This window comes from Puma concolor, chromosome B2 (assembly GCF_028749965.1).
Source record: "Puma concolor isolate L17-30 chromosome B2, mPumCon1.1.hap2, whole genome shotgun sequence".
Lineage (NCBI taxonomy): Eukaryota > Metazoa > Chordata > Mammalia > Carnivora > Felidae > Puma > Puma concolor.
In genome coordinates, this window is record NC_141671.1 from 1,513,512 (window position 1) to 1,531,661 (window position 18,150).

The 18,150-nt window shown below is 54.0% G+C and overlaps 1 protein-coding gene across 1 annotated transcript; it reads left to right on the top strand.

Annotated features, from left to right (window-relative positions):
• The first annotated feature begins 454 nt into the window (after positions 1-454).
• TRIM27 (tripartite motif containing 27) lies at positions 455-17,472 on the top strand. The gene is made up of 8 exons (XM_086706012.1): positions 455-1,008; positions 2,053-2,148; positions 4,573-4,803; positions 10,764-10,786; positions 12,566-12,681; positions 12,813-12,845; positions 14,401-14,427; positions 15,889-17,472. The coding sequence occupies exons 1-8, from the start codon at positions 589-591 to the stop codon at positions 16,482-16,484; spliced, it is 1,542 nt and encodes a 513-aa protein (XP_086562138.1). The 5' UTR covers positions 455-588; the 3' UTR covers positions 16,485-17,472.
• The last annotated feature ends 678 nt before the right edge of the window (positions 17,473-18,150 follow it).

The following is an 18,150-nucleotide window of genomic DNA, read 5'->3' on the forward strand; positions in this document are numbered from 1 at the left end:
GGGTGTCCAGGCCCGGGGAGGTGGAGGCGGGGTCCAGGCCTGGGGGTTGGGGGGACTAGGCCCCGGGAGGTGGAGGGGGGTCCAGGCCCGGGTAGGTGTGTCCAGGCTCGGGGAAGTGGGGGGAGCTCCAGGCCCGGGAAGGTGGAGGGAGTTCCAGGCCCGGGGAGGTGGATGAGGAGGGAGGTGGATGGGTAGGGAGGTCCAGGCCCGGAGAGGTGTGTGGGGGCGATCCAGGCCCGGGGCCGCGGGAGGCGAGGCGCGCACGGACCCGGGGCGGTGAAGGCGCGCGGGATCCCGGCCCAAACCCCGCCCCCGGGCCGCCCCTTCCGCTCGCGCCGGGATCCGCTCGGACGCGGCCACGTCGTCCTGCGCGCCCCGAGCGCCGGCCGCGCGAGTCCGGCCCGCGGCGCCCCTCGGCTGTCCCCCCCGCCCCCCCCCCTTCCGGCCCCCCGGCCCCACGCCCGCTCGGCCCCGGGGGCGCGCCGCGGCGCAGGGAGGGCGCGGCGCAGGCGGGGGAGGCCCAGCGCGCGCGCGCCCCGGGGTCCCGGCCCGGGAGGCGCCGCCCGGAAGCGGGAGTGGGGCCGCGCCATGGCCTCCGGGAGCGTGGCCGAGTGCCTGCAGCAGGAGACCAGCTGCCCCGTGTGCCTGCAGTACTTCGCCGAGCCCATGATGCTCGACTGCGGCCACAACATCTGCTGCGCGTGCCTCACCCGCTGCTGGGGCGCGGCGGAGACCGACGTGTCGTGCCCGCAGTGCCGGGAGACCTTCCCGCAGCGCCACATGCGGCCCAACCGGCACCTGGCCAACGTGACCCAGCTGGTGAAGCAGCTGCGCACCGAGCGGCCGTCGGGGCCCGGCGGCGAGATGGGCGCGTGCGAGAAGCACCGCGAGCCGCTCAAGCTGTACTGCGAGGAGGACCAGATGCCCATCTGCGTGGTGTGCGACCGCTCCCGCGAGCACCGCGGCCACAGCGTGCTGCCGCTCGAGGAGGCGGTGGAGGGCTTCAAGGTGAGGGCCGCGCGGCGCGCGGACAAAGGCGGGCGGGGGGCGGGGGCGGGGGGGCTCCCTCCTCCCCGCCTAGAAAATGGCTGAGCCGGACGCGGGCGCCGCAGCCGTCATTTCCTCCGCGGAGCCCCGGAGCCCGCGTGCGGGGGAAGCCGGGGGTCTCCCCGTCCCCCCCACCCACGGGCACTTCCCCGCGGAGACCCGCCCCCCCTCCCTGGACCGAGCGCAGGATGCGCGTCAGACCGCGCGCTCCGCACACGGATCGCTCGCGCGGAGCACACGCGCACGGTGACCGGCAGGTGCTCGCGTCCCGCAGGTGCGCGTGCCTCCGTCTGCGCGCGTTTCCCCGGCCCTGGCCTGGGCTCCGGCCTGTTCTGGAAGCTCACGGAAGGCAGCGGGGTCCTTTCCTGCTGGAGGCAGTTAAGAGCCCCGAGGCTCCGGAGTTAGCAGCTACTATGAAGGTTGAACGAAACAGCACGAGTGGGTGGCCCTTGTGAAGCGTCGAGCCAGCACGCTGGCACAGCCAAACAGCCACATGGAAACAGAGTGTTGAGTGTGACAGTTGTCAGGCTATGTGTGGGGAACGCATGTGCTGTTGTCCGTGTGTTTGAGGGCTGCGGGAAAGGCACACGAGCAATGGCCTGTGTGTGTAGGTGAAAGTGACTACATTCATGCATAATTAGTCACGTAGCCTTTACGGTGCTTTCGGGTACATTATTTTAGGCTGGCGATAACCTTCGAGGAGGCCCCGAAGGTAGTGGTCAGGGCATTTTCTCAGTGTGCGCCTCTGAAGAGCCCCCGCTTACCCCTAAGCCTCCACTCACCTTTTCGCTGAAGGATGCCTTCCTGGGATAGGCAGGCCCCCCGCAGGTTTAAGACACACACACTGACTGCCAAAGAGAGGAGTGACCCCCTGTGCCCTGGGATTGGCGGTACGGTCCCAGGACAGGCTCTAACCAGGGAATGTGGTCTCGCGTGGGTAATAGGCACAATGGCCGTGCTGAGGTCTGCCTAATTTCCAACTGTGCAACTTTTTGCTTTTGCCAGGAGCAAATCCAGAACCAGCTGGACCATCTGAAAAGAGTGAAAGACTTAAAGAAGAGGCGTCGGGCACAGGGGGAGCAGGCCCGAGCTGAGCTCTTGGTAAGGGAACTTGGAATTCACTGCGAATGTCGCCACTGCTGCTCACTCTGTCTCGTGTGAGGCTGGTACTTCCCTTAACGTACCCAGTCAAGTCATCCAGAACTTCTAGATGCAGGTGAAACAACCCCACATGGCAGCTGGGGACTCACCTGGAGAACCGAGGGGTTCCCACGTTTGGGAAAAGCTGAGGTTGGGACCCCTGGAGATCTGACCTATCAAAAGTGTAACCTGTTAGTTTTGTGCACATGGGGTTGATCCTTGACAACACTGATACACGTGAAATTCTTGGCCATGGTTAGCTTCCTTTGGTGCCATTCTGCTGACAGTGGCTTATGAAGTGGCCTCAGCAACTGACTGATGTCCTAATTTGTGATCGAGATGTGTGTGTGTGTGTGTGTGTGTGTGTGTGTGTGTGTGTGTGTGTGTATTTTTTAACAGCCAAAACAAACTAAAAGTACAGACTTTTTTTTTTTTTTAATATTTACTTATTTTTGAGACAGAGCACAAGCAGGGGAGGGTCACAGGGAGAGCGAGACACGGAATCAGAAGCAGGCTCCAGGCCCCAAGCTGTCAGAGCCCATTGTGGGCTCGGGGCTCGAACTCACAAACGGTGAGATCATGACCTGAGCTGAAGTTGCTTAACCGACGGAGCAAACCAGGTGCCCCCATAGACTTTCATGATATATACTTCTGTATCCACCATATAGGTGCTTGAGTAATTTTTTAAAATAGTAAATAAAATATTAGAAATTCCCTTGGGGTGCCTGGGTGGCTCCGTCGGTTAAGCGTCCGACTTTGGCTCAGGTCGTGATCTCGCAGTGTGTCGGTTTGAGCCCTGTGTCGGGCTCCGTGCCAACAGCTTGGAGCCTGGAGCCTGCTTCAGATTGTGTCTCCCTCTCTTTGCCCGTCCCTGCTCACGCTGTGTCTCTCTTTCAAAAATACATAAAACAATTAAAAAACATTTTTTTTAAGAAATTCCCTAGAGGTGCTTACATCTGAAAGGCAAGTCTTAGACTAGTAGAGTCTGGCACCATCTTGTGAAATTTTGTCAGTCCTGGACAGGGAACTTCTCAGGATGCCTTCAGACACCGCCGTTTCCTCTGCCCACACGATCCTCTGAGACCTCAGCTCCCCTTGCTTGAAAATAGTTCTGACGGATGGAGAGTGTCCTAGTGAGCCTGAGTGGACTCAAGTCACCATGCACAGCCATTGTGTCCCCTGGGGGACGGTTGTCAGAGGGGAGGAAGACCCATCTCTGAGAACCAGGACTCTTGCACATGCTTCTTGGCCCTGACACTAGCCAGTTGGGTAGATGGAGAGAGTGATACGCCCTCCCTGGACCGGTCTGCTCCTCTGTGAAATGGGCAGGCTGGCCTCGTGGTTTTTCAGCAAGGCTGGTACTGCTCTCTCCTTCCCTCCAGTGCTGTGTAGTTTGGTTGTCACTTGAGGAACTGAGTGACTGGGGAGGGGAGGGCAGAGATCCTGAATGTCCTGCAACGGGACAACAGGGTCATGCCAGGCAAACTTGTCCCCCCACCAGAGTGCCAGTGACAACCCCTTTGAGAAGCACTGAGTCAGTTGCTCTTTAAGGTCTCTTTCAGCTTTAATTTCCCATTTCTAAGATTACATTGTATCCTCTATATCTTTAAAAAAACTCAGTGTAGCTAAGGAGAGGTGTGAGCTTGTGGGAAGGATTTAAAACAAGTGTGTGAGCATCACTGTCCCACAGTGAGTGCTTAGGAAGGGCGGTTAGTCGGATGCTTCACGAAGGGATACCCTCAGGAGTCTGGCTTAGAAAGCTTCTGTAAAGGTCCAGATACTAAGTATTTTTGGCTCTGTGGGCCGCATCATCTCTGTCACAACTGCTCAACTCTTGTAACTTGACGACAGCTAAGTACAATATGTGAAAGATGGGTGTGGTTGTGTCCCAATAAAACTCTATTCCACAGGAGTAAACAAAGGGAGTTGAGCACAGAGCTTTAAGGGAGGCCTGTCATTGGGAGGTGGGGTAGAGAAGGGAGGGCGGACTGGCTTTGGCAAACAGGTCTGCACCAGGAGGGAACACACCCAGAGCCAGGGAGGGGGTAGTTGATGAACACCCCTGAAGGACAGAAAGAAGGCACGGGTGACATGGGAAGGGCCTCAGTGACGTGGCCAGGGTCATGATGCAAGGAATAAGTGTTCCAGTCCGTCCCCCGTACCTGACCCGTCACTTCCTGGCAGTCTTTCATGCCTCCCAGCCCCCTGCCAGGCAGGTATGTTCTCCTCTCTTACCTTCTGTGGCTTCTCGGTCACTGCGTGTGCTCCTCGAGAACACGGATGGGATGATGAGGGGGGGGGGGGGCTGACAGTCCAGGACAAACACAAAGGGCGCTAGAAGAGAGCCTTCCCTCTCCTCAGTGCCCCTGCCTGTCCCCTGCGCAGAGCCTGACCCAGATGGAGAGGGAGAAGATTGTCTGGGAGTTTGAGCAGCTCTATCACTCCTTGAAGGAGCATGAATACCGCCTCCTGGCCCGTCTGGAGGAGCTGGACCTGGCCATCTACAACAGCATCAATGGCGCCATCACCCAGTTCTCCTGCAACATCTCCCACTTGAGTGGCCTGATTGCCCAGCTGGAGGAGAAGCAGCAGCAGCCCACCAGGGAGCTACTGCAGGTAAGCGTCAGCGCACCTGTCCACACGGCCCGCGGGGAGCTCAGTGGGTAAGGGTCCTGCGTGGGCAAGTGCTGTGATCACAGGCAAGGTTCTTGGCTTCTCTGGGCCTCAGTGACCCGATCTCCTGGTGTAAGGAGGGTTGGGCCCACATGCCACGTAAAGACCACCTCCGTGCAGTATCTTGTCATCTTAACACGCACACACGTGTGAGCACAGCCAGCAAACGGTCAGCACTGGAGCCGGGGTCATTGGCCCAAGCCGCCCTGGGAGTCAAGCCTGGGGTAGGGCCTGTGATACGGCTGGGTGGCCCCCCAACCCAGCCAGACCAGCACAGAGCTGGTGTTCGCTCCGTGCGTGTGGATCGTCTGCTCTGGGTCAGGCACTGGTCCAGGCACGGGGTGAATGGTGCAGGGGCTCTCCTGAAATTCATCTCGTGTGGAGGTCGGACAGCAAAGGAGTGAACAGCGATGGAAGAGATGTTGATAAACGCCGTTAAAAGGGAGATGATGGCCCCGGTCAAGGGTCCGCAAAGTGCTCCCCTCCTGTTTTTCTGTGGCCTGCGGGCCCAGCGTGGTTTTCACACTTGTAAGGGATTGGAAACCATCAGAATTTTATTTTGTGGAACGTGAAATTCTATAAAATTCTAACTCCGTCGTGTGCGTGCTGTTGGCACGAAGCCACACAATGCATCGTTGCTTTTCCACTGTCAGAGCAGAGGGTGCACCTGTGAGACCCACACGGCTCGCAAAAGCAGAACAACGTGCTGTGTGGCCTTTGAGAGCTAGTGTCTGACTCCTGCTTTAGGATAAGAAGGCCTAGCCTTGAACCTTAATGAGCACCGGTATTTCATTGCCAGGGAGCAAAGGAGGACTTTGCAGAGGGAACACGTGGCCAGCGTGTGTGGCAGAACGTGACCAGGAGGAGGGAGGGGGACAGCAGGGTCCCACGCAGTCGAGGGCTGACATCCACTTGGTTTAAAGCCGTGGGCACCACAGATGCTCTTCTGTAGGAACACTGGACAGTGTGGGGCAGGACCCACGTTGGGGACAGTGGTCACTGGCAGGGTGAGTATGTCGAGGAGTAAGACCATGAGGAGAGGCAAGAAAGTACTCGGAGGTGGGGTGGGGTTGTGGGGCTTTGCGGGGAGGGGATGCTTAAAGAAACGAGGTAAACAAGCAGAGTCTGCTGTAAGGATGCGGGTCGGGAACATCATTGAGGCTGTAAATCACTGCTGTCTGCCTGAGAGGGAGGGCAGAAGGGAAGGAGGACCGACGTGTGCATAGGAGTTAGTTCAGGAAGATCTTTGGGGGGACAGGAGGGTGAGGGGAGGATGCAGGCAGGGTGAGGCTGGGCAGGCGACCCTGGTGTCTCTTGTTCTCTTGACTTTGGAAAGCAGGCTCCTCTATTGTTACCGAGCAGGAGTTTGGGAAAATGTGGGCTTTGGAGAATGGGGGGAAGGTTTTAAATAATTGTTTCAGAGTCTGGGAAGACCAGGTGCTTTGTGAGACGTGGGAGGGTTACTCGGTCAGGGAACGTCAGTTTATACTGGGGCCAGTCTGCCCTGTCGTGTGACATTCTCTGAGACCACGACTGCTGGGATACAGGCCCAGGGGAAGCTGGAATTTGCGTGTATCCAGGATTAGGGCTTTATTAGGTGGAGTGGAGAGGTTTTTTTCGTTTTATTGGGAGAAAATTTACATAAGTTCATCATTTCAACCATTTCTTTTTTTTAGTTTTTTTTATTTTTAATGTGTATTTATTTTTGAGAGAGCGACAGAGTTTGAGTGGAGGACAGGCAGAGAGAGAGAAACACAGAATCTGAAGCAGGGTCCAGGCTCTGAGCTGTCAGCACAGAGCCCGACGCAGGGCTCGAACCCACGGACCGTGAGATCATGATCTGAGCTTAACAGAGTCACCCAGGTGCCCCCATTTCAACCACTTCCGAGTGTAGGACTCATGGGGGCACCTGGGTGGCTCAGTTGGTCAAGGATCTGACTCTTGGTTTCAGCTCAGATCATGATCTCAGGGTCATAGGATCAAGCCCTGTATCGGGCTGAGTGTGGAGCCTGCTTGGGATTCTCTCTCTCTCTCTCTCTCTCTCTCTCTCTCTCTCTCTCTCTCTCCCTCTCTCCTCCTCCTCCTCCACTGCTTGCACTCACTCTCAAAAAAAAAAAAGTGTGCATTCAGCAGTATTTAGTAAACTCACAGTATTGTTCGATCATCACAACTCTGTAGTTCGGGAAGGCTTTCATCATCTCAGAAGGAAACCTTGTATCCATCCGTTGAACAGTCAGTCACTCGGTTCTACCCACTGGCGACCGTGTCTCACGGGTTTGCCTGTTAGAGTCCGGCACCTGGAGGCCTTTTGTCTGACTCCTTTCACTTGCAAACCTTATTCTCGGTTCAGCTGTGCCAGTGCTGCATTTGCTTTCGCGGCTGGGTAACGTCCCACTGTGTGGACGCGCAGCGTGTCATGTTTCCTCGTGTGGTATTCCGCTCATGAGTTGGCGGACGTTTGGCGATTGTGAATGGCGCTCTGAACGGCGGCGCCTGACTCGCTTCCCGCCTGGTTGCATCATGTGATCAGGGGCCACGTTCCGGTCTGAGGGGGATGTGCTGCCAAAGCGAGCGCTCGGCGTTTTAATTTTTTTTTTTTTTTCAACGTTTTATTTTATTTTTGGGACAGAGAGAGACAGAGCATGAACGGGGGAGGGGCAGAGAGAGAGGGAGACACAGAATCGGAAACAGGCTCCAGGCTCTGAGCCATCAGCCCAGAGCCTGACGCGGGGCTCGAACTCCCGGACCGCGAGATCGTGACCTGGCTGAAGTCGGACGCTTAACCGACTGTGCCACCCAGGCGCCCCAAAAATTATCATTACTTCTTAAGGCGGATGATACTTGCGAGGACATTTTTGAAAGGATGGATCTGTTGAAGAAAAGGGCCGTGGACGTGGAGGAGGGAGAGGGTCTTGATCACAACCAGAGTGGCTGCGGTGGACGGCATGGGAAAAGTGGGCTGAATCTTACTTCACAGGGAACTGCTAGAAGCATTCCCCGTGAGGTCAGGGACAGGACAAGATGCCCGCTGTTGCCTGCCTCTACTTAACATTGTATTGGAGGCTTTTGTTTGTTTTCTCACAATTTTTAAAATGTTTTATTTATTTTATTAACTTTTTTTATGTTTACTTTTGAGAGAGAGAGAGAGAGAGAGAGAGAGAGAGACAGAGTGTGAGTAGAGGAGGGCCAGAGAGGGAGACACAGAATCTGAAGCAGGCTCCAGGCTCCAAGCCGTCAGCACAGAGCCCGACGCGGGGCTCGAACTCACAAACCGCGAGGTCATGACCTGAGCTGAAGTTGGACGCCCCACCGACTGAGCCACCCAGGCGCCCCTAAAATGTTTTATTTTAATGTTCATTTATTTTTGATAGAGACAGCACAAGCGGGGGAGGGGCAGAGAGAGAGAAGGAGACACAGAATCCGACAGTCTCCAGGCTCTCAGCTATCAGCGCAGAGCCTGATGCAGGGCTCGAACTCCCAAACTGTGAGAACATGACCTGAACGGAAACCAAGAATCGGGTGCTTAACCGACAGAGACAGCCAGGTGCTCCCAGAGTAGCAAAATTTTCCTAATTCGATATGCTGTTAGCAAAGATGTGGGAGAGAGAACTCCTATGCTGGTGGGGAGACCAAGTGTTTGGCAGTATTTAACAAAGTATGTGTGCAATTAGACCTGTACCAAGGGTCCTTGCAGGAATTTACCTAAGTATGAAAATAGGTACAAAAATGCCTACACACAAAGTTACATGATGTAACATTGTAATAGCAAAGTACTGGGAAAAACCCACCTTCCAGACTGAGACTGGTTGAATCCATTCTGCATGTGTACACGCGATGGGATAGTAGGCAGCTGTACGGAAGAGGAAGGAAGATACCCATGAGACCCATGCACTGATGCAGTGTGTCCAGGAAGGTGTTCAGTGAAAAAGCGCAAAATGCAGCATATGCTACTTTCTGTGGCAGAAAAAAGATAATTGAAAATCATGTATCTGCTTATTTTTGCAGAGGAAACCATGGAAGGATAAACCAGGTGGGGGAAATGGATGGAAAGGGATAGGGTAAAAAGTGACAGAGACTCTGGCCAAGTCTGAGTTTTTAGCACCGAAATAAATAAGAACAGTGATGGAATATAGCCTATTAAAGTAAGAATATATGAGTCCATACTAATAATAAATAGGAGGAAACTACTGTTTCCAGGAGAATGTCGATTAAGTGACATGGGAGGAATTTGGGTGCGCCTGGGTGGCTCAGTTGGCTGAGTGTCCGACTTCATCTCAGGGCATGATCTCAGGTTTGTGAGTTTGGGCCCCGCGTCCCGCTCGCTGCTGTCAGCACAGAGCCCACTTCAGATCCTCTGTTTCTCTCTCTCTCTCTACCCCTCCCCCACTCGCACTCTTTCTCTCAAAAATAAACAAACATGTAAAAAATAAAATGAACTTTGAAGCTAGAAAAGGACCAGTTAACAACCATCACAGAAGTTAATTCAGACAGTCTTATCAGTGGATGTTAAATCTAAGGGAGGAAGTTTGAGAAAGATGGGAATAGTAACACAATTTCAAAGTATCACTTTCATGTTGCTTGCTAGTTACAAGAGGAAACACAGTACCTAGCCAGTGATCAAAATATCGCCAGTAAGGGGCCAGGGAGTATCATGTGTCTTTAGGAGGATGCACCATACACTCCTCAAGGGGATACAGCCTGGATTTAATCATGAGGGGAGTGTCTGAAAGACTACAAAGGACGGGCGACATTCTGGCGTAACAACCAGGGTCAGTGTCGTGAAAGCAATGCTGGGGAGCCACTCCAGATGGAAGGTAGTGTCAGGATAGCTGAATGCGGCGAATGGTCCTGGGTTACTAGGGGGAGGGGACTAGCTGTGAGGAACTTTGTTAAGATGAACAGTTGGGGCGCCTGGGTGGCTCAGTTGAGTGTCTGACTTCGGCTCAGGTCATGATCTCCTGGTTCCTGGGTTCGAGCCCTGCGTCGGGCTCTGTGCTGACAGCTTGGAGCCTGGAGCTGCTTCGGATTCTGTGCCTCCCTCTCTCTCTCTGCCCCTCCCCACTTGCACTTTCTCTCTCAAAATAAATCAATAAACTTAAAAAAAAAAAAGATGATTAGGGGGTGCCTGGGTGGCTCAGTTGGTTAAGCGTCTGCCTTAGGCTCAGGTCATGATCTCACGGTTCGTGGGTTCAAGCCCCGCGTTGGGCTCTGTGCTACCAGCATGGAGCCTGGAGCCTGCTTCAGATTCTGTGTCTCCCTCTCTCTCTGCCCCTCCCCGGCTCATTCTCTCTCTCTCTCTCAAAAATAAATAATAAAGATTTAAAAAAAAAAAAAGATGATTGGTTAAAGAAGAATATGGACTGTGGGTTAGATAATTGTTGCATCCATGTTCATTTTCTTGGGCTTGATTACTGCGATTGTGTAAGAAAATATGCTTGTCCTTAGGAAGTACACACAGAAGTATGAAGGGGTAAAGGATATAATGTAAAGAGTGATCTCAAATGGTTCTGAACATAAATGTGTTCATAGTGATTTGGTGACAAGTGTACACGAGCTATGTACTAGCAGTTTTTCTGTGTATTTGAAATTATGTCACGATAAAAAGTCGAAGCAAGTTGGACAAGTGAACAGTTGGGGTGCATGGGGGGGGTACTTGACTTGGGAAATTTGATCAAGATGTCCTTGGCCGGTGGGGCGGGAGCCGGACACAGGAAATGCTGGGACAGCAAATCGTGTGCCTCCTGGTTTCCTTGGCCCGATTTTTAGCCTCTTGACTGGGTTGTGTCCACGTCTCCCTGGCTTCTCACAGAAGGGCCAGCCCATGGTTGGGTTTTCAACAGACATCCCTGAAAGAAAAGCGAAGTTACAACTTCTCACAGTTACCCTTCTCCTTTCTCTCGTAGGACATCGGGGACACGTTGAGCAGGTACAGTGTTCTCTCCCCCCAGTGTCCAATCGAGTGCAGGATGGCGTGTCCCTCACACTCCTAAGTCCCGAAAGGAGCCCAGAGCCTCGGAAGGATATCTTCCCCAAGTGACATGTCCTGCCCGTCTCTGGACTGAGTCACTGTGTGCAGAGAGCCACATGGACCATGGATCTTCTCAGTAAAACTCAGGAATTACTGACAAATTGTGAGGGTGAAGGATGGAATTGTGCTTGTGGTTTGTGAGGACACGTCTGGGGACCTAGTGAAGGCTCCCAGGGACCCAGTCACTCCTTACGGGTTGCAGAGTCCTGTCCCCGCCACCCCTCCTGGTTCCATAATGGGGAGAAGAGAGTGGCTCAGGGTTACATAATTACTGCCCCGTTCCGGGGATCCCGGCCTTGTCCTCATTACTCCTGGGCTGTGTCCGCAGTGGGGAGTGAGGGAGAGCTCCCTGGATGCCGGGCCAGGAACAAGCAGGGGCACCCCCGTGTGGGCAGGTGTTTGCAGGGCAGACAGTGAGGGCCAGTGGGCTGGGCCTCGGGGACACGCTGTTTGGTGCAGGGGCAGAGACTGACTTTGAAGGAGCCGGACGCTGAAGCTGCTTGACATGCTGAACGGTGAAAACCTCTGGGGGGCTGCAGCTGGGCCGTGAGGGAGCACTCCCCAGGGACCCTAAGGGAGCACTTCGGAGCTGCATGAGGGAGCACTCAGGAGCTGTGAGGGAGCACTCGAGGGGCCCTGAGGGAGCACCCCAAGAGCTGGGGCAGGGCCTCGTGCGTCCGTGGAGTGACTTGGCTGGGAGGCCACGTGGATAGAATTATGTTGGTAAAATTGCGGGTTTTGAGGCGACGGATTAGAACGCGTCCAGTCCCAGCCACATGGCCCCGGTGATTACGGCCCTTGTTGCTTGTGCTGTTTGGTGCCACAGTCCATCCTGGCCCAACCTAGGGAGAGCAGGTCCTTCAGAGCCCAGCACCTCGTGACGTTCGTGTTTGGGCTTGGCCATGGGAAGTAGGGAACCCAGTATCTCATTGGCTTAGGGCTTAAACATGATACAACGTGTGTCGCCGTGTAAGAGACGCGCAGGTAGGTGGCCCGGGGCTCGTCTGCTGGTTTCCTTGCCTTCGCTCTTCTGCGGTGCCCGAGTTGTGGTCCTGGATCTTACAGTCTAAGGTGGTTGCTGGAGCGCTAGCCAGCCACACTCCTCTTAAAGCAGGCTTCTCAATGGGCACAAGACCCTTCTTCCGTCTCGTTGGTCAGAACTCAGCCACAAGGTCACATCTAGACCGGGCAGCCAGGAGCCCAGGAAAGCTCGGAAGATGGGAGAAGAGGTATCCGGGAGGCAGTTGGCAATCGGTTTTCACCACAGACCCCCCCCCAACCCCCAAGCAGGGAGCAGAGTGGGCACCTCTCTGAAGATGTTCTCCCCGTGTTTGGGAACCTGAGGGCACGGGGTCATTGTCCACCGTGAAGCTCAGGTCTTGGATGGACTCTGGTGCTTTCTGGCAAGTCAGCCTTACGTTCAGTTCAGGTGAACCTTCCTGAGGACAGGCCATTTGAAAATCCCTGAGCTACGTGCTGTGGGGGGTTTGGAATGAGCAAGATGTTTCTTCTGCTCTTGTCGAGAGGATCACGGTCTAGGAGGGGAGCAGGGAAAGAGTTGTGGTGGCTGCTTTTAAAGACTGTTTGCCAATGTAACCCAGGCTTTGTCTGGGATCCTGAAGTTGTGGGGTTGGGGGACGTACTTACTCATTGTTTTGTTTTGTTTTTTTAACTTAGAGCTGAAAGAATCCGGATCCCTGAACCTTGGATCACACCTCCAGATCTGCAAGAGAAAATCCACATTTTTGCACAAAAATGTCTGTTCTTGACAGAGAGTCTGAAGCAGTTCACAGGTAATGCAAGCAGAGAGATCCACTGGGGGAAACGGATTCATGCTCTGAACATCTGCATATTGCCTGAGGGGAAGATCGATATTCCAGCCAGCTGTGGGATGCAAACTGAATGTCTCCTTTTCTCCCCTTAGAAAAAATGCAGTCGGATATGGAGAAAATCCAAGGTAAATATGTACATTTACTGGGCTTTTGATGTTGAAGTTTCCTGGGAAGATGAACATCTACTTAAAAAAAATTTTGTTCTAATGTTTGTTTATTTTTGAGAGAATGAGAGACAGAGCACGAGCAGGGGTGGGCAGAGAGAGAGGGAGACACAGAATCCGAAGCAGGCTCCAGTTTCTGACCTGTCAGCACAGAGCCCCACACGGGGCTTGAACTCACAGACCAGAGATCATGACCTGAGCCCAAGTCGGATGCTTAACCGACTGAGCCACCCAGGTGTCCCATTTAATAATTTTTTTTTTTTTTTTAATTTGAGAAAAAGAATGAACAGAAACTATGCCAGTTGCACTTGATGTGAGCCGGTATTTAACATTATAATTTCTGCCCGTAGGCACTGGTGCTGACCAGGACGGGGGGGGGGGGGGGGGGGGGGGGGGGGGTCACGCGGCACCTGCAGGGCAATGGCGGGAACAGGGTTTCGGGAGTCAGGCCACTCAGGGCCCAGCTCTGGCGCTTAGGAAGGATTCCACACTGTAGTTTCCTTGTCTGTAACGTGAGGAAAGTAGTTCTCACCTCACAAGGCTGTAGAACTAAGTTAGTTACCATTTCTAAAGCCTTTAGAATGGGGCCTGACACATGATAAATCCTGTATTTTTGTTTATTAGATAAAGTGTTTTAGGTATTTAAGAGAAGCCCCTTTAAATGTAAAATTTTCTGGTCACGAGCCACATTCAGTTAGGAGTTGAGTTTATCCTAAATGCTAAAGTTCCTAGGTGGTCTTGTGGGATCCGAAACCCTTATATGGAAGTGAACCCTTTTCTTGTTTATTACAGCTTACAAATCCCCATAATCTCTGGTGGTTTCCTGTATGATGTATGCTAAGACCTTGTTTGCATTTTATCTTTTCAGATACACACTCTTGGCATCTTAGCAACACTTAGGTAGGGGACACACAATGTCTTCCACAAGCAGACAGATAGGGAGAAACTACCAGAGACTGGATGATCCCAGAAGTGGTCAGTTCAGTGGTCAGTGCAGACCTGACCTTCCTTGCTGTGGCTCTCCTGCCACTTAAAAGGCTCGTGAGAGCTCATTTGTGAACATGCTTTGTCCACTGGGAAGTGCCTTTCAAGTGAGTGGTCCTGTTTTCCCAGCACGGTAGCGGCTGTCACGCAGCCCCTAGAGCAGAGGCGGCTTGTGGAAGCCAAGAATTCTGTACTGTGTGAACATGGAACCGAGTTTCCCCCTCCAGAGCCAGCTGGCCCACTTTGGGGTGGGGTCCTTGATCTTGGCTCAGTTTGGCCCCATTTGCTACCAGCCTCAGGCACATGGTTATCCTTCCCACCCACAGTTCCCAGCCCCCCTTCCCCTCGGATTCTTGCTTGAACAATGGAGTCACGTGCCCTGTAGAGAACTCTGTGCATGATGGCAGCAGGGATTCTGGGCTGTGTAATGAGGCCACGGCTTCATGGTGACGGTGACCAGAGCCCCTTCTGTGAGGCATTTCTTGGAAATACTCACATGACGTCCATAACTTCTTCTCTCTTGTTCTTTCAGAATTGAGAGAGGCTCAGTTATACTCAGGTAGGTGATGGAGACAAAACTGTATGGAAACAGGAGTAAAAACCCTAAAGCCCAAACTACTGTCGTGAATGATTTGAGAAATTGCCTAAATTTGGGCTCTTCGGGTTATGTGTGTAAAAGTGATAAACACAACCAGATAAAAACCATTGTCTCTATGTGTTTGCAACGTGTTTGCTTCCTAAAATGCCCCAAAGCTGAAGCCAGTGGAGGAAGTGGAGGCCAGGAGCTTGAGGAGAAGCCTCTCCCCCTTCCCACCATGCCCTGTGGCTCTGCGGCCCAGCCTCAGGACCGCCGTGGGCTTCCACTTAGTGAGCTCGGCTTTTGTTCTCAGCTGGGGGTCCAGGAATGTCGGGTCCTCCCATCTCTGGGCGGGAACTGAACGAAGCCCCCTCCCCATGACCATCACTGTCACCCAAGGGTCAGGGGACTGGGTCCCAAGGACCCAGAGGCACTACATCATGGGTGTGTGCTGTCTGCAGTCATGTGCACCCCCCCCCTCAGGAAGACAGGTGCTCTGAGCACAGCAGGTCTACGTTCGTTGGTGTTGGCCACTGTGATCCGTATTCCACTGTTTCAGCAGGTGCTAAGCGCATGCCTCGCGTGTGTCCTGCCCTGTCTGACACTGAGCAGGGTGCCGTAGAGGGAACAAAGGAGCAGGAGACACTGTTCTGCCCTGGAGTTTAGTGTCTGCTGGGAGGTTCAAGGCACACCCACGGCATGGCAGACAGATGACTGTGCACAGATTGTTGAACCACGAACCCAGTGTGGGCCCAGGTCACCTCCCCGGTTGCCCATCATGAAGCTTTCATGGGAGTCCTTCAGTCTGCCTGGGCTGTGGTTTGGGGTTTTCCTCCCGAGCAGGATTTGACAGGCGTGTGAGAGCCCCTGGCAGTTCAAAGCGGGAAGTCCCCACACGTTGGCAAGGTGCACCCAGGGATGTGGCGTGGGTGATAAATCATCGCCCACCATGTGGCGGGCCTAAGGGAGGGAGATGGTGATGGCACGGCTGGCTAACAACAACTTTTTGATGAAGATGTGGGTCTTGCACTGGACGTTAAAAAGAGATGACTGGGGTTTTTTGCACGGTTGAGTAAGGATACAAAAGAGTGATTTGAAAGGCGGGCAAATTGGTAACAGGATTGCAGTCCCTTATTCACATACCTCGGATCCCAAAAGCTGTCTGGGAGATTCAGCCGATAATGGGTAACGTGGCTTAAGATGTAGAAGAAAGGGAATGGAGGTAAAACGTCGGCGCTTTGGACATATCTGGGCTTGGAAAGGTGATGAGCTAATCCAGAGTCATTTTGGGGAGGTTGAGTCCAGGATGAATTTGAGGTGAAGGCAGCCTACAGGGGGCGCTCGTCTTCTCCCCTTGGGGAGGTGGGGGAGAGGCCAGGAGCCCTCCAGGCGCTCGGCGGGCCCTTGGCTCACCTGCCCCTCGCCTCCCCTCTGTCTATGCAGTGGACGTGACTCTGGACCCGGACACGGCCTACCCCAGCCTCATCCTCTCCGATAACCTCCGGCAAGTGCGTTACAGCTACCTGCAACAGGACCTACCTGACAACCCCGAGCGCTTCAATCTGTTCCCCTGTGTCTTGGGCTCTCCGTGCTTCATCGCTGGGAGGCACTACTGGGAGGTGGAGGTGGGAGACAAAGCCAAGTGGACCATCGGCGTCTGTGAAGACTCGGTGTGCAGAAAAGGTGGCGTGACCTCGGCCCCCCAGAATGGATTCTGGGCCGTGTCCTTGTGGTACGGGAAAGAGTACTGGGCTCTCACCTCCCCAATGACTGCCCTCCCCCTACGGACCCCTCTCCAGCGGGTGGGGGTTTTCTTGGACTATGACGCTGGCGAGGTGTCCTTCTACAACGTGACTGAGCGGTGTCACACTTTCACTTTCTCCCATGCTACCTTCTGCGGGCCCGTGCGGCCCTACTTCAGCCTGAGCTACTCGGGGGGGAAGAGTGCGGCCCCACTCATCATCTGCCCCATGAGCGGGATCGACGGGTTTTCTGGCCACGTTGGCGACCATAGTCATTCCATGGAGACTTCCCCTTGAGGAGGTGAACTCAGGCCACCGGGGCTGGCGGCCGTGATCCCACCCCGGGCGGCAGGCAGCTTGCTGCCTCGCCGCTTCTGTTGTCTCAGCCGGACGCCCTTAGGCTCCCCAGGTCCTGCAGCGGGACGCGGGGTGTCCACGTTCTCCACCCTCTCCCCCTTCCCATGCAAATTGTGAGATGTAATGACACGTGCCAGAGTGCCCAGAAACAAAAACCGGATGTCCACCTCCGTTCAGCCCGTCCTGGAGGGGAGAGAGTATGGACGGCCCTTGGGGAGCCGCTGGGGACGCTTCACCGGGGCTCTGCCCGGCACCCTCTGTTTTGGCCCCACAAAGTGGTCACAGATATTTGCTGTTTTCTGGGCTGAGGCTCCTTTTTAAGAACCTGGAGAGGAACCACAGGGCCCTGCCAGCATGGCTCCCTCGTTCCCGGGTTCTCCTTGGGGAGTCGTACCTCTACCCCATTCCCATTCTGCCGTAGTTTTATTAACTCCATTAAAGAGGCCTCTGTGTTTTGATTAGTTACAGTTATTTTACAGTAATGGTGGGAAATGGCGCCACCTCTGTTATGAGATAATGTTCTAATCAATGTGCTCTTTGCCTCTGTCTGTTCCGAGGGCTTTGTCTGCTCCCTCCATTCTGACCGGTGCACATCATCCAGGATAATTTCCTGCCAACACTATCCACTGTCCCCAGATCCCCCTCACACTCCCATTTGTGGACTGACGGTCAGTCATACCCCATCCCTGGAGTGATTCTGAGGCACTATTCCAGGGATTCATTGACTTTTTGCCTCCTTTTCTCCATTTCCTATGGGGAATGACCTTTCTAGTATGTGTACCATTGAGGGGCAGCTCTATCCCCATAGCCGTCGGGTCACGAGGCTAAACAGATCACTTCAGCAGGCCCCCACGATGGCTCTTCGTCCTCCTTTCCTTTGGGTATATGCCCCTCTGTTTGAAAATAAAGTGACCATGGATGTTGTTTACATTGTTGTTGCTTTCCGGGTCTTGGTAGGATTGGGTTTAGATGTTGGGGCGGGGTTGAAGGGGTTGGCTCGTGGTGAGTTCCCTATGGGTCCGAATCCTGGTCTGGCCAGTGTTTTACTTCCACCTGGATGATAAAACAAGTTTGGGTGCCACGTCCCTGCTTCCTAACGGTGCCGAGAGAGCAGTGTCAGCTGTTCACTGTCTTGTAAGTTCACCAGGAAAGGGTTCTCAAGTCCTTCTCTTTTAAGAGCCCAATGCGGGGCTTGAGTTCACGAACCATGAAATCATGACCCAAGCCAATACCAAGAGTCGGACGCTTAACTGACTGAGCCACCCAGGTGTCCTTCCCAAGTGCTTTTTATAGCTGGCGGTGGGATAATGCAGCAATGCTTGGCATAGATCAGAGGGCCCAGAACCACCAACCTAAGGCCTTGGGGGTACAAAGGTCACCACGTACTGAGGAGGAAAGATCTGGCTGAGAGAACAGCTTTGTTCCAGGGATTTGGATCATTTCTGCTTCTGGACACGGCCTCGAGAAGACAAGACCTTATGGTCTGTACTCAGTCCTGTTCCCAGTGTTGTTTGGGAAATCATATAACCAGGGCCTACAGAGAGGGGCTTCGATGAGGGTGTAGGGTATGTATGTGGAGCACCACGAACTAGACAGACCAATGCAC